At 42.3% G+C, this 16617-nt stretch overlaps 1 protein-coding gene across 1 annotated transcript in view; it reads right to left on the bottom strand.

Moving 5' to 3' along the window:
* mrc1a (mannose receptor, C type 1a) overlaps positions 1-16617 on the bottom strand; it is a 206245-nt gene that overhangs the window by 40324 nt on the left and 149304 nt on the right. Inside the window, exons 16-19 of the mRNA XM_078538411.1 lie at positions 7941-7982; positions 4287-4444; positions 4117-4181; positions 983-1083 (exon numbers count right to left, since the gene is read on the bottom strand). Of these exons, the coding sequence (XP_078394537.1) occupies positions 983-1083; positions 4117-4181; positions 4287-4444; positions 7941-7982 (366 nt within the window). The remainder of the gene's footprint in view (positions 1-982; positions 1084-4116; positions 4182-4286; positions 4445-7940; positions 7983-16617) is intronic.

The raw sequence follows: 16617 nt of genomic DNA on the forward strand, positions 1-16617 counted from the left end.
GTCGATAGGTTAAGTGAGTGGGCAAAGATGTGGCAGATGGAGTTTAATGTGGGAAAATGTGAAATTGTCCATTTTGGCAGGAAAAATAAAAGAGAAATATATTATCTAAATGGTGAGAGATTGCAAAGCTCTGAGGTGCAGAGGGATCTGGGTGTCCTAGACCATGAATCACAAAAGGTTAATATGCAAGTACAGCAAATAACTAGGAAAGCTAATAGAATGTTATAATTTATTGTGAGGGGAATTGAATACAAAAGTATGGGGGTTATTCTTCAGTTATACAGGGCATTGGCGAGATCACATTTGCAGTACTGTGTACACCTTATTTAAAGAAGGATGTAAATGTGTTGGAAGCAGTTCAGAAAGGGTTTACCAGACTAATACCTGGAATGGGTGTCTTATGAGGAAAGGTTGGACAGACTAGGCTTGTATCCACTGGACTTTAGAAGCGTAAGATGCGACTTGATCGAAACATATAAGATCCTGAGGGGCCTTGACAGGGTGGATGTGAAGAGGATGTTTCCTCATGTGAGCGAATTTACAACTGGGGTCACTGTTTAAAAATAAGGGGTCACCCATTTAAAACAAAGATGAGGCGAATTTGTTTCACTCAGAGGGTTGTGAGTCTTTGAAACTCTCTTCCTGAAAATGTGGTGGAAGCAGAGTCTTTGAATATTTTTAAGGCAGAGATGGATAGATTCTTGGTAGGCAAGGGGGTGATAGGGTAGGCGGGATGGAGATTTCAGGTTACTACCAGATCAGCCATGATCTTATTAAATGGTGGAGCAGGCTCGAGGGGCTGAATGGCCGACTCTTGCTCGTTGTTCGTACGGCAGAAAGATATTATAATGTAGCTTGAAGCCCAGATGTAGTTCGGTAATTGAACTTGGCTTGGCTGTCTCGCTGACAACATCAGGCAGCTGGAAAGAACACTTGCCTAGCAAATACAGTGAAGGCCAAAATCAGAGCTGTATTTTCTTACCCAGGCTCCCATACATGGCAACACAGTTCTCATCATTATTTGCAAAATTTGGTTCATGTTGTGCCCAGGCGAGATAATCCACTGGAGTATTGTCTATCCACCTGGAAAAGCGTTACAAAAACAATAATCTCAAAAGAACTGAAAATATAAGTCAATTGCCTCATTCTATTTTGCAGTATTTTGAAGCATTCACATTTTTCTAAATGAACCTGCACTTGCTTTCACCTTTCGATGATGAGTTAATAACTTGCATTGAAATAAGGTCAAATAGAAACCCCATGTATTCCATCCCACTGCTGTAAAAGTCAACTCCTTCACTCCTTTAGCCACTCAATTCAAGGGTAATTAGGTTTGGGCAACAAATGCGAGGCTTGCCAGCAACACCCACATCACAAGAAAGAGTAAATAAAATCCTGCCAATTCTTCTCTGTACCCTCTCCCCAAGTCTTTGAATCCTTCATGAAGTCTGATCTGCAGAATTGTACACAATATTCCAATTGAAACCTAACCAGAGTTTGTTAAGCATGATGTTCTTGTTTTTGTACTCAATATCCCTAATTACAAAGCCAAGTATCCCATGAACTTCCTTAACTACCTTTTCAACTTGCCCTGCCACCTTCAAGATTTGCGAGGAAGCACACCCATGTCCCTCTGCTCTTGAACACCACCCCCCACCCCTCAATTATATTGCCTCTCAATGTTGTTTTTCCCAAAGTGCATCATTTCGCCCTTTCCACAATATATTACATCTGCCATGTGCCTACCCATTTCCGTCTATGTCCTCCTGAAGTCTGCTACTATCCTGCTCACTATTAAGTACGTCACCAAGTTTTTCACCATCTGCAAACTTTGAAATTGTGTTCCTCTTGTTCAAGTCCAGGTTTATATAAAAATAAAACCAATGTTCCTAATACTAATCCTTGGTGAATGGACACTTTTCTGCCTGGAGAGAAGTATGCAGTGATGTCCTCCATGTATCCTATCCCTTTGCTAATTAAATACCCAAGTTACTCATCCCCTTAATAGCATGTGCTCAATTTCCCGAATAAGTCTGTAATGTGGTCCTTTATCAAATGTCTTTTGAAAGTCTATTCATACAACATTTACTGCACTATCTTTATTAACTCTCCGTTACTTCATCCAGGAACTCAATTAAGTTAGTTGGTCACAATTTGCCTTTAATAAATCCATGCTGGCTTCCCTTATTAACCCACTCTAAGAAAGAATTAATTTTGCCTTTGACAATGGTCTCTAGTAGCATTCTCATTGTTGACATCAGTCTGATTGGCCTGTGATTACCAGGTTTATATTAGGGTTTTATTGAGATTTATGCATTTGAACTACATTAAAAGAAGATAATTCAACATAAGTCACAACTCAATCCAGAACTATTCTCATCTTTGTGGTTCATAACCAGTAGGTGGTGCATTTATGCACTGACCTTGCAACTTAGCCATTGGATGGCTAACAATAGGAATGTGACAATGACCGAGTTAAAACCCCTCCCTAGCCCTGGAAGACTAGGCCATCTGTAGCACCACAAATATCAACTCAGTTGAACTTCCTATCTTGAGACCTAGGCCAGAATTTTCTGTCCTCGTTGGCGTCAGGCGTCATGGCAGATGTGAGCCGACAATATGGCAGGAAGGCCAAAAATCAGTTTCACAATTATCTGCTCCGCCCATCAATGGCGGGATGCGATTCCCACGCCAAATATCAGGAATGTCATTTTAATACATCTGCATATAATTATAATCCCTGCCCACCAGAATCACACCCCCACACTGGATCATCCGGGCACGTCAATGTATTCACAACTGTACATAAGGATGTGCACCCAGTGAGCTGCGCTTCACTTGGGATTTCAAGGTTTGTTTCCCTACCTTGCTTTGGGTAGCACTCATGGTCATCAGCGCCAGACTTCACAGGCAGAACCACATCACTTTTAGGGGGGCTCATGGGCAGGTCCCTACCTAACAGACCAGCCATAAGGCGGGAGTGGCTTTTCAATGGCTGCAGGGCTAGGGCTCATTAGGGGAAGGGGGAGAAGAGGCCCCAGGCAAGGGAAGAGTTTGCAGGGCGACGGCTGTACTGGGGAAATGGGGTATCCCAAGGTGTGTGGGGGGCACATGTTGATCTGTGCAAGTGGCCTCAAGGCTGTGTGGACTGAGGAGGCAGTCTCCAGAGGAGATGAGGCCAGATGGAGATGTGAGGGTGTGTGTGAGAGAGTGAGTGGTGATGTCCCTTAAGCTGGCAGTGAGTGAGATGCCAGTGAATGTGTGATGGCCTTGTGAGCATGAGTTTAGAGTGATTAGAAAATTGCCTTAGCCTGACAGCATGGATGAGATCATTCATCCTTCTTCTGCATTGGAAGGCCAACCTCTTCTGTGCAGCCTTGGCACTGACCACCACTGTCATCGCCTCTCAAGCCGGAGCAGTGAGATTGCTGGACCTCCTGTGGCCAGAGCAGGGGTGGGGGACATCATGATGGGCCTCCAAAAGGCATTCCAGTGACGGGTCACTGAACTCTTCCTGGCTTTCAGGGCCATGTCTTCCCTGGAGCAGACCCGGGCTGCAAGCATTGAGAACTGTGTACGTGGCTGCAGTTTAGATATGGCACCTAGAGTGAGGAAACAACGTGGTAATGATGTGGTGGGCAATTCAGAGGCCGCCCACCAGCATGATGATGTGTTTGCTGTAGCTACATAATTAATGAGGCGGGAAGCGGACGATACGGTGTGAAAAGCCGCCATTGCGGCCGGCGGGTAAAACATCCTTTTCCCTGCCCAGGACCGCACTTAGTGCAAATCTGGGACAATTCTGCCCCTAGTATTGTGGTTGAGTTGATTGATTGTGGAGCTGGATCAGGATGGCTTTATTTCCCCACTTCCATGGAGGTTCTACTGGATAAATGGGATAAAGTTCTTTATTACTACCACCGCAGAGAAATTCCAATCCCAACACCAATGAAAACCTAATGCAGCCCACACCAGGGAATTGAGTGCAAGGCCTTACAGTCTGTTTGGCTCCGTACCACACAAGGTGGTGCAATGATGAGGAGAGCTAAAAGCTGCAAGTCGATAGAGTGAAATGTAAGGTTAAAAACAGAAAATATTGTCTGAATGTTCACTTACTTAACACTTTTGTCAAGACCCACAAGCAAACCAATGAAATATTGAGTGTGAGGATTTTTCGAAATCTGCAATGACATTTTAAGTTAATTTCAAGGTACGCAACAACATTACAAATATAAAGTTAACCAATAATTCAAAGAGAAGTATTTCCAAAAGAAAATCTTTATTACCTTTTTCCACAAAAACAATCTTTCGGAAGCACTGTTAATTATAGCAAGATCTCCAAACCCTTTCTTGCAAAATGTCCGTGCATCATCCCATGACATTTCTTCTTGATTAATGTAGTACTGAGAGCTATCACGTACCACCCAGCCATCTTCTGTATTCTCTGTTAATCATTCAGATAAGTATGCAAATTTGCATTAAAATCACAGTAATGTCATGAACCTACTAGTCTTGCACTAAAAACAGTCAGAAATTTTAGGGCTCCTGCATTCTGGGGGTGATCTTGTGGCACAGTGGGTAGCATCTGGGTACCTCTGGGCCAGAAGCTTTGGGTTCAAGTCCCACTTCAAGACTTGATGGCCACAGATGGTGTGTTCATAATACAGTTAAACAGATCAGCCTGCAAATCCTTCCAATACACCTGATGGCATGTGGTAAAGAGCAGGAGAGTTTCCTGGCCTGCAGAAGGCAATGGCAAACCACTGCAATACTTTGCCAAGTATCATCATGGACCAATCCAATGGAAGTCCATAGTTTCCCAAGCCCTCTTAGGACATAGTGCCTGAATGAGGACGAGTGCATTCAGACGTAAATGAGATTTTAACGGCATAACAAATGACATTACTACTGCACATGTGTGCTTAAACACAGAAATCCAGAAGGCACTCTCAGAGATACCCTGCTTCTCCACAGGGTGTTACAGCAATGACAGCAACATCCTGTGGAGAAGCAGGGTATCTCTGACAGTGACTTCTGGATTTGTGTGTTTAACTGTGCATGTGCAGGTGGTAGGAATGTTGTCATATAATGGTGAGGACTGTTAACCTTTCCTTTATTATTACAACAAAATGCAGCTGTTATATCAGAGCTGCTCACACTCTGCTGGAAGTGAGTCAGAAATGCCATTCATGCACATAGGCAGGGTTTTCAAAGCATCTCCAGTGAGGTTACTGTGGCAAAGTGGAGTAGTTCTGAAAAGATTCCAAGCTTATGTTTTTCTTCTACATGAGGTGACAATATGCCCTCTTTGCTTGCCTACAAACATCTATCTTTTCAAACAAGGTTGAGCGCCCTTCAATTTAAACGGTTTTATGTTGAATAAATGCTAAATTTCTTTTCTTTTTGCTCTCTCTTTTTATAGCTGTGTATTCCAATCAATAAGGCTGACTGAAGAAGATCAACTGTTGGAGCTAGTGACGGCTATACCTTCTACCATTGGAACCAGGTGGATGAGGCACAGCAGGTAGCTTGTGATTTGTGATTCACAATGACATTACTGCAAAGTTAGATATGCCAAAATGGTATTGAGAATGGTTGATGTCAATGACAGTACCATAGAAACAAGAGGGCTATACCATTCTAATTAGTGATTATGCATCAATGCTGATGAAGAAAGATGAGGTGAGAGACAGTTTTATAATGCTTCAGATGATGTGATCACTGCAACACCATCTGCAGACCAAGTTTTGAGATTTGTGGGGATTGGTACAGGTGTTGCCACCTAGGGAGTTGTCTTGGTCCCATTGATGTTTAAATAGTAATGGTTTTCTAATTGTAATAAAATACCTTTAAATGAACTGGACCTCAACAACACAATCTTCATCTAGCCAGCAAAAGATAAAATACTCTAATGGCATCCTCAATCCAAGAATTGGCGTTTGATGACTATATGCCTGTCTAGTGATGTGATGTGACCTGCACAATGTAAGGAACACCAGACTTGTATGTGGGGCTGAATGGTACAGCAACCACTGCACTGAGCAAGCCAATCTGTAGATGGTGAACAGACTTTGGGGATTGTCATGAAACTATCATATTTTTCATAATACTATTGTGGTTTATTGTAAAGTAAGTTTATGAGTGTGAATGTTTATGGTTCTGTCTGTGTGATTTAATTGAATCAGAGTCAGATAGACTGTAAGGTTGAAGTTATCAAAGGAAGCTAGTTTAAAAGGCATTTGAAATGCTAATGAGTAAATGTGGATGAGGGCGTGAAGGAAATTTGCATTTTTAGATAAATGAAGGGGTTGTTTAGATTTCAAAGGGGGTGATAAGATGTTAACAACTAACAAGATAAGCAAGGCCAAGCAGTATGTTTACTTTTCCCAAATACTGACCATATTGGCAACATGAAAGATTTTTATAGTATGGGGAAAGTAAATTTCCAAAGACATATAGAGCAATGGAATTTACAGATTAAAGAGAAAAAAACACACATAAAGAAGCATGGAAGGCTATGTTGGAGGCCATGTAAGGGCTAAGAGGGCCATGTAAAACCGCCTTGGGGAAAAAGCCTCCAGCCACTCTTTCAGAAGTCTGCTGTGTCCAGTAATCAAAGTTGCAGAAAAGCCTTTGGAATTCCACAGTCACGTGGGTGCTGTGGTAAACTTGCTGGATTGTCTATCCAAAATTAAAATCTATTTTGAACTGTTGCCTTAAAGAGGGTGTGTAGCTGGGAGTCAGGTTAATTAGAAATTTTGGGAATTGTTATGTTAACTGTAATCTTATGTATGTGCTTGAAATATTTTTTGTTAATAAATGTTTTAATTTAATTTTTAAAATCTCTAAAGGTGTTAGTGGGCTCATTACTACTGAATTCAGTGCACAAGACTTCTTGTAATAAATACAAATTGCAAAACCATTGTGACAGCATGGCTAAGTTTCCCTTGTGGATTTGGTCCACCTGGCACACATCACCTGCCACGTCATAACAGGATCCAGGAGGTGAGTTATTCACTGCAGAATTTCCAGCCTCTGATCTGCTCTTGTAGCCATTGTATTCACTTGGCTGGTCCAAATCAGTTTCTGATCAGTGGTAACCCCAGCCCTATGATCCTATGAATCCAATGTTATAATAGACATATAGAATAGCACCAAGTACTTCTAAAGAAGAGACATATTAGACTCAAAACATTAACTCTGGCCCAGATTTTCGTCATGATGGAGAGCCTCTCCACTGTGGGTTGGCATGAGTTGGCACTCAGCTGGCATAGGGGCTATGAAGGGTTATGGGATGTGGGGGCATAGGGGATTTGAGGGGCCATGGGGGTGGGTGGAGGGTCATGGGTTGGTTTAGTGGGCATGAAGGGCAATGGGATGGTTGCTGGGGTGCATGAGGTAGCATAGGTTGGCATGGATGGGGCATGGGGAGTGTATGAAGGGGGGCGAGGACTGGAAGGTTGTTTTTTGTTTTAGCCTTTTTTTCAAAAAAGTTAGTCAGAGTAGAGGCAGGCCTTCTGCCAAGCCTGCCTCCACACCCAGCAGCCTTTGCACTTGTTCTGGGGGCAGTGGGCCCAATTTCTAATCCAGCCCACCACACCCCTCCCCCACCTCCATCCCAGAATTAAAATCCGACCTATGAGCAGCCATATTTATAGATTGGGTTCACAGAGCTGGGAATTCTCCCATTTAAGGGAGCAGAGATTGTGGCATCACTTCCACACATGTGGAAAGCTCTTCAATCTGACTGAACTACAAACCTCATAATAGATCGTAGAAGAGGTTCTATATGAGCATTTGTTGTTGTCAGTTGGCTGTGTTCTAGAAATACTCATCATCATGTATGCAGCTTAACCCTGACTATTTTGTTTCAGTTGCTAACAAATAGCTTTAATATGATCCTGAGCAAAATAAGAAATTTGAAAGAAATGTTGACTTACGCTGTAAATTTGTATCAATGGGTTCAGGCTTCACAGGTTGTCCTATGGAAACAAAAATGCATTATTATCAGATAGTAATTGAAAGTCTTAATTAATAGGATTGTTAATTCTCTTGGAATGTAATAGAATTTTTTTTATCTTCCAGGATTTACTGTGTTTATAATACTTTTGATAGATTTAGTGTTTAATTACAGTGAATTATAGGATTCATAGGTTACAGACATGAAATCTGTTATTACAACAACAACTTATATTTAGATAGTGCCTTTAATGTAATGAAACATCCCAAGATGCTTCACAGGAGCATTATAAAACAGAGTATGACATTGAGCCACATCAAGATATATTAGGTCAGTTGACCAAAAGCTTGGTCAAAGAGGGAGGTTTTAAGTGATGTCTTATTAGAGGGAGGATATTCCAGAGCTTGGGACCTAGGCAGCTGAAGGTATGGCCACCAATGGTGGATCAATTCTAACTGAGGATGCACAAGACACCAGCATTAGAGGAGTGCAGACATGTCAGCAGGATTGTGGGGCTGGAAGAGATTACAGAGAAAAGGAGGGGTGAGGCTATAGAGTGATTTGAAAACAAGGATGGAAATTTTAAAATCAAGACATAGCTTGAACTAGACCCAATGTAGGTCAGTAAGCGCAGAGGTGTTAGGGGAATGGGACCTATTGCCAGTTAAAACACGAGCATTAGAGTTTTGAATGATCTTTGAGTTTACAGAGGTAGACTGTGGGAGACCAGCCAGGAGTGCATTGGAATAGTTGAGCCTACCGGCAGTGAAGGCATGGATGAGGGTTTCATCAGCAGTTGAGCTGAGGCAGGGGAAGTCGGGCGATGTTACAGAGGTGGAAATAAACAGCCTTAATAATGGGACAAAGGTAAAGTCACAAGCTCATCACGGGATCAAATGTGACACCAAGGTTGCGAATAAACTGGCTTAGTCTCAGACTGGTGCCAGGGAGAGGGATGGAATTGGTAGCTAGGGAATGGAGTTTGGAGCAAGAACTGAAAATGATGGCTTCAGTCTTTTCAATATTTAATTGGAGGAAATTTCTGCTCATCCAGCGCTGGCTGTCGGATAAGCAGTCTGATAATTTGGAAACAGTGGGGGAGTCGAGAGAGGGGATGGTGAGGTAGAATTGGATGTCGTCAGGGTTCGTGTGAAAACTGATGGTGTGCTTTCGGATGATGTCATTGAGGACAGTATACAGATGAGAAATAGGAGGTCAAGGATTGATTCTTGGGGGACACCAGAGTATTGGTGTAGGTGGAGGAAGAGAAGCCATTGCAAATGATTCTCTGGCTGCCATTGGATAGATAAGCGGTCCCACTCAGTTGGACAACAGTGGAGAGCTTTAGAGGAAGATGGTGCAGTCAACCAAATCAAAGGCTGCAGACAAGTCAGAAGAATCGGGTAGGATAATTCATCTTTGTCACAGTCACATAGGATGTCATTTGTGACTTTGATTAGAGCCATTGTAAGGATTCAAACATGGAGCAGGATTTTGAGGTTGTCGGGTGGGCGTGCCCGGGAACTGCTGGGTAACAGCCCACTACCAGCAATCAGCCCACGACTGTGATTTCACACTGGCTGGCCAATTAATGGCCTGCCAGTGTAAAAGGTGCACTGAAAGGCTCCGCACTGTCAGGGTAGTGGCAGAAGGAGGGTGAGTGCCGAATGAAATTTTGAAAAGTGTGGAAAAAAATATCCAAACATGGGACTCTCTCACCTCATCATGTGGATTACAAAAATTCTGCACAAACATTTTTATTTTATTTTTAATTAATATCAGAAACCTCATCCCGCCCATGGATGAGGCTTCTTCTAGAATCCAAAGGCCGCCTGGCTGAATCGCCCACCCCCCAACCATAACATTGGACAGGTAGGGAAAAAAATCGCTGATACTTATTACTTTAATGGAGATCTGGGAAAGATGGGGAAGGAATTGAGAGGTGACAACATATTCTAGGACATTGCAGAGGTAGCCATGAGGAGGAATTCATAGAGTTTATTCGGGACAGCTTCCTAAAATAATATGTTATGGATCCAACCAGGGATCAGGCTATTTTGGATCTGGTAATGCATAATGAGGCAGGTTTAATAAATGCTCTCAGAGTAAACGATCTCCGAGAAAACAGTGATCATAACATGGTAGAATTTACCATTCAGTTTGAGAGTGAGAAACTTGGGTCAGAAACAACTGTGCTAAACTTAAATAAGGGTAATTACAAAAGAAATGAGGGCAGAGTTGGCTGGAGTGGACTGGGAAAAGAGTTTAGCAGAAAAGAGTGTTGATGAACAATGGCAGACGTTTAAGAAAATAGTTTGACTCACATCAAAGATATATCCCAGTGAGGAAGAAGGATTCTAGGAAGTGGATGAACAAACCATGGTTAACCAAGGAAGTTAAGGATAGTATCAAATTGAAAGAAAAAGCATACAATGTGGCAAAGATTAGTGGTAAGCTAGAGGATTGGGAAAGTTTTAAAAACCAACAAAAGATGACCAAAAAATAATAAAGAGGGAGAAAATAAACTTTGAGAGTAAACTTGCAAGTAATATAAAAAATTGACAGTAATATCTTCTCTAAATATATAAAAAGGAAGAAAGAGGCCAAAGTAAGCATAGACCCCTTGCAGAATGAAATGGGGGAAATAATCACGGGGAACCAGGAAATGGCAGAGGAGTTGACTGAATACTTTGCATCAATCTCCACAGTAGAAGACATGAATAGCATTCCAAAAATACTAAATAATCAAGGGGCAAAAGGGGGTGGATAAAATAAATACAATAACTATCACTCGAGAAAATGTACTAGGGAAACTAATGGGCTAAAGGCTGATTAGTCCCTTGGACCTGATGGGTTGCATCCCAGGATATTAAAGGAAGTAGCTACAGAGATAGTGGAAGCACTGGTAGTAATCTTCCAAGAATCCTCAGATTCTGGAAAAGTCCCAGAGGATTGGAAAACTGTCAATGTAACACCCTTATTCAAAAAGGGAGAGAGACAAAAAAAACAGGTAACTATAGGCCAGTTAGCTTAACATCTGTTATTGGGAAAACGTTAGTGTATTATAAAGGATGTCATTGCAGAGCATTTAGAAATACATAATATAATCAAGCAGAGCCAGCATGGCTTCATGAAGGGGAAATCATGCCTAACAAATTTATTAGAATTCTTTGAGGAGGCAACAAGCAGGATAGATAAAGAAGAACCATTAGATGTAATATATTTGGATTTCCAAAGGGCGTTCGATAAGGTACTACACATAAGGCTACTTAATAAGATAAGAGCCCATGATTGGGGGTAGTTTATTAGCATGGATTGAGGATTGGCTAACTAATAGAAGACAGGGAGTTAGAATAAGGGTGACATTTTCAGGACGGCAACCTGTAACTAGTGGAGTGCCATAGGGATCAGTGCTGGGGCCACAATTATTAACTGTATATATTAATGACCTGGATAAGGGAAATGAATGCACTATCGCCAAGTTTGTGGGTGACACAAAAATAGGTGGGAGGGTAAGTGGTGAGGATGACACAAAGCATCTACAGAGGGATATAGACAGGTTAAGTGAATGGGCAAAAACTTGGCAGATGGAATATAATGTGGGAAAATGTGAGATTATACACTTTGGAAGAAAGAATAGAGGAACTGAATATTATTTAAATGGAGAAAGACTGCAGAAAGCTGCAGCACAGAGGGATTTGAGGGTCCTCATACATGAATCACAAAAAGCTAGTATACAAGTTCAGCAGGTAATAGGGAAGGCAAATGGAATGTTGGCCTTTATTTCAAAAGGAATGGAGTATAAAAATAGGATCATCTTGTTAAAACTATACAAGGTGCTAGTTAGACCACACCTAGAATACTGTGAACAGTTTTGGTTCCCATATCTAAGGAAAGATTTACTAGCATTGGCGGCAGTCCAGAGAAGGTTCATTAGGTTGATCCTGAGTATGGAGGGATTTTCTTATGAGGAGAGGTTGAGTAGATTGGGCCTACACTCAATGAAGTTTAGAAAAATGAGAGGTGGCCTTATTGAAACATATAAGATTCTTATGGGGCTTGACAGGATAGATGCTGAGAGATTGTTTCCCCTTGTGGGAGAGTCTTGGGCCAGAAGGCATAATGTCAGAGTAAGGGGTACCAATTTAAGACAGAGATGAGGAGGAATTTCTTCTCTCAGAGAGTAGTGAATCTGTGGAATTATTTACCTCAGAGGGCTGAGGAGGCTGGGTCATTAATATACTCAAGGCTGAGATCGACAAATTTTTAATCAGTAAGGGAATCAACGGTTATGGGGAAATGGCAGAAAAGTGGAGTTAAGGAGTATCAGATCCACCATGATGTCAATGAACGGTGGTGCAGACTCGATGGGCTGAATGGCCTACTACTGCTCCTATGTCTTATGGTCTTAAAAGGAGGCTGGAGGTTGGCGATGGGACAATAGTTTGCCAGCGCAATGGGTATCAAGGATTATTTATTTGAGGAGAGGAGTTGAAGACAGCAGATTTAAAGGAGAGAGGGACAACACATAAAGAGACAGAACCACTTACAATGTCTGCTAACATGGAGGCCAGGAGGGGAAACTAGGTGATCAACAGTTTATTAGGAATCGGATCAAGGGAATAAAAGGTGAGTCTCATATTGAGCTCAGAGAAAGCATGAGGAGAGATAGGACAGAAACTAGAGAAGGATGCAAGTTCAGGGCTGGGGCAGGGGGAAGCACTGAAGGAAGTTTGGCCAGGTAGGTTAGCGGAAGGGAGGGATGCAGCAGTGGCAACTGGTTGGATTATCTCTATCTTAGTGACAATAAATCCTTAAGCTCCTCGTGCTTGCTGTTGGAGGTGAGGATGGAGGGGAAAAGGAAGAGAGGTTTAAGAAGATGATTTTCCAGTACAGAAAAAGAAGCCAGGGTTTATCTTTGTATTCTAGGATGTTCCTGGAATAGTGATCAGCTCCAGCATTGAGAACAGGGCCCAATAGTGTTTTCAATGGTCTATCCAGATTTGGCAGTGGATAGCTAAAACACTTGTCCACAATATCCTTTCAAGTTTGCATTCCTTGGACTTCAGGGAATGGAGATGAAGCCCGTTTGGAGGGAGCAGCCAGGGTGAGAGAGAATCATGGCTTTATTGGGGACTAGAGCATCGAGAGTGGAAGTGAGGGTGTGACTGAGCAAATCAGGAGCTACAGAAATGTTGTGGTGAATGGAGGGCTAGAGGCTAGACAGTTCCGCTGTAAGTGAATTTGGGATAGTTTTATCCAGGAACTAAATCAGAAGGAGGTAGGGTTGGGATATGGAAGGGGGGATGTGGATGGAGAATAATACAAGTGATCAGAAATGGCTTTTTCTGTAAGTGATATGATGGGGCTAGCAAGACTACGTGAGACTGCATGGTCAAGGGGTTGGCCATGAATATATGTTGGGGAGCTTAAAAGGAGATAGAGATTTAGGTAAGATAAGACGACAGTGAACTCAGAGGAGAGAGAACATGATGAGTTTAGATGGAGGTTGCAATCACTGAGGAAGGTAAGTCATTCAATGAAGAGGCGGAGGAAGGAAAGCAGTGAATATATCTAGATGATTTTGAATATGAGGTGAGATGCTCAAAGAAGAAAGAAGTTCCAGGGGAGCAGTGTCATGACAGCGGATCACAGCCCCAAATTACTTCTGGGCATACTGAACTTTTTAAGTAAGATATTTTTTTTTAAAAAAGGATCTACAAGCAAAGGTTGGCTGAGAATGTAAAGTAACTGCTTTTTGGAAAATTCCTATGTGGATTATACTTGACCAACTAGTCCATAGAGAGCTTGGAAGGTTGCACATAAAGGTGTCAAGGCCTACTTCAGACAGAGACACTTGAAAGGAAGAGATGCAATGCAAAAGACTGAACTTAAATCTCCTGTGGTTGCAGAGACAATGGAGACTAATTATCATTTCAGCAGAAACCATCTCCTGTTGAGTTATATCTTAAAATGTGGACTTGACCTGAGTTGAAAGAAAGCAGATTCTGGGTGAAAGACATGTTCGATTTTCCTTTCCAAGAATATACAAGAAAAGGGGTTAAAAAGCCAGCTGCCAACCTGATTGGTGTACTCTAGTTCTGATGTGCTGGTGTATGCTGTGAAGGTCACAGCAGAAGAGTAGCAACTAGACAGTCCTGAAGCTTGCAGGTAAAAGTCTATCTCTCTCAATCTCTGGCTGGAGACAAGTTAGCAAAGCCACATTCAAAAGAAATAGAACAGCTCCTTCAACTAACCTGCAGAACCAAGTGTCTCTAAACCAACTGCTTAACTGCCAAAGTCAGTTTTACCGGAATCACCCAACTTAATGGCCACAATGTTTCGCCATCTACTGCTCATGGACAAGCCAAAGACAGATTTGTATATCTTTTTTAACTTTTATTTTTGGACTCAACTTTTTCATTTCTGATCTGTGTGTTTGTGTGTTACGTTTTTATAATTTTTTTCTCGGGTTCATAGTAACTAATGAATTTACTCTTTCTTTGACTCAAGAAAGCTTGGTTAAATTGGCTCCTTCTAACACACAAGTACATTTGGGCTGGAAAAAGTTATCCACGAGGGAAGGGATCCTTTTTAAATTAACTTGTTGCGACCAACTGAGGGGGTTAAATAAACAAGTGGAGCCAGCTCATTCCTCCTCACCCAGGTGCATAACAAAATTGGGGTTCCATTCGGGAAGTTAACAATTTGGGGTATCTCATCTGGGATCATAATAAATTGCAGGACCTCGCCCAGGGATTAGTCGTAACAGTAGGGGGTCAGGCCAAGTTGTGTCCGGTGATAAGCATCACAATGTCACCAGGGTTGTCTTGTCAGGGCAAGTGTGGAAGATGTAGCCAGGTGGGGAGGCTTCATTAAGTGGCAAAATTAGCCCCCAGCTGCTGCGCTGGGCAGGAAGATTAATAAGAGAGTGGGATAGGGCAATTTAGTTTGCTGCTCATAATGAGCCAGCACCAAGTGTCTTGATGAGCCTGTAGGACAATGCCAAGAAAGGCACAGAGGGAATCGGTAGGCTGATCTAACAGGGAGTCAAGTGTGGGATCAGAGAAAGTCGAGGAGTACAGTAGGGGTAGGGGATTGGGAGGGCAGAGTACCTGAGAGTGGAGAAGTGAAAGGAGTTAATGGAAAAGAGTCTAGGAGGGATAAAGACGAAAGAAGGTTAAAAAAAAGGAGCAGAAGTGGAAATAGATTGATGGGCTTGGGTCCAGAGGGGCAGCCAAAATATCCATGCAAAATGCACACACGAATGGAGTCAAAGAGATCTTGAGTGACATAGGTCTGGTTACATAAAAATTAGGATACATAAAAACATGCTAGTAAATGCTTGATAGGAAATAGATGGTGATAACAGGAAGGAGTCTAGAGTTAAAGTCATCAGTCCCACGGTAGACTTAGATAGGGTGGAATTAGCATGAAGCATGAAAAGGAATAGACTCTCTTCTATTGTCATGTCTCCTTTCACTTCTCCACTCTCTGCCCTCCCGATGCCCTACCCCAACCCTTCACTACTTGTTGACTTTTCTGTTGTTCGTGTTCAGAGATAAGTGAAGAGTGAAGTCCAGAAGCTGTTTGAGGGTCGATTTTCAGAGGATGCACTGATGGAATGAAGATCTGGGAATGAAGGTCCAGGAGGTGTACTGGGTCCATTGCATGTCAGAACAAAAAGGGCAAAGTTGGAGGACCCCATTATGTGACATTGCCATGCTGTAAATTTATACTAAAATACTGTACAAGCTTACACAACAAATAGCATCCTTTCATTGACTCACTCTCTGCCAATCCTCTCAATTCCTCCGCAAACTCGTCTCCTTCTCCCAAATAAGTCAAGCTGGAAATCTAGTCCCTGTTTCCGCACATCTCACCACACCCCCAGTATTCTTCACCACCTGCACCTCAGTTCAAGCTGGAACTCTCTCTCTCTCTCTCAGTCCCTCCCCCCCTCTCTCCCTCTATGCCCCTTCCCCTTCACTTGTTCAGGTTGGCACATTTCTTCCTCTACTACACTCTTGTTCTCTTCCAATCCCTTCAGATCAGGCTGAGTCTTCTTCCTCTCCCAGTCTCAGCTGGCATTTATCTCCTTCCCTAGTTCAATTAAATCAGTTAACTTTAATCAGTTAAAGCTTCCTTTCCGTCTCAAAGTCTCACTCTGAGCTTCACTGGCATCAATTTTCCTCTTTCTTCATTGCCTTACATTCGTACTTAATTTTGCTCTTCATGACTTCCATCATTTTCCTTTCACTATCCCCGCTTGAAAGCCATCCATTTCCTCTTGACCCCTTCCCCCACTGCCAGGCCAAACAAAAGCCTTCTGCTACTTGAAATTATTTTGGCTGCTGAAGACAATGAGCTGGAGTTCTTATTCCAGCAAACATTCCCTCAAACATACATTGGCCAGATTCACTTCAAGCAACAAGACTGAGTTAGGAGTGGCATGGAGGGTACAGAGACCTACTCAATGCTTATTTTCATCAGCAAATATTGACTGTCAGTGTGAATATTTAATGGTTAGCATGTATAAAGTAGCTAGGAAAACTCCTCAAATGGCTGCTTACTGGCACTTGGCAGCATCAAGCAGCTGCTGTAACCATAGCAAATCATTAATAATAACTAGTACAAGCTTTCTGTACACCACTACT

This window comes from Cetorhinus maximus, chromosome 3, assembly GCF_964194155.1.
Source record: "Cetorhinus maximus chromosome 3, sCetMax3.hap1.1, whole genome shotgun sequence".
In the NCBI taxonomy this organism is placed as follows: domain Eukaryota; kingdom Metazoa; phylum Chordata; class Chondrichthyes; order Lamniformes; family Cetorhinidae; genus Cetorhinus; species Cetorhinus maximus.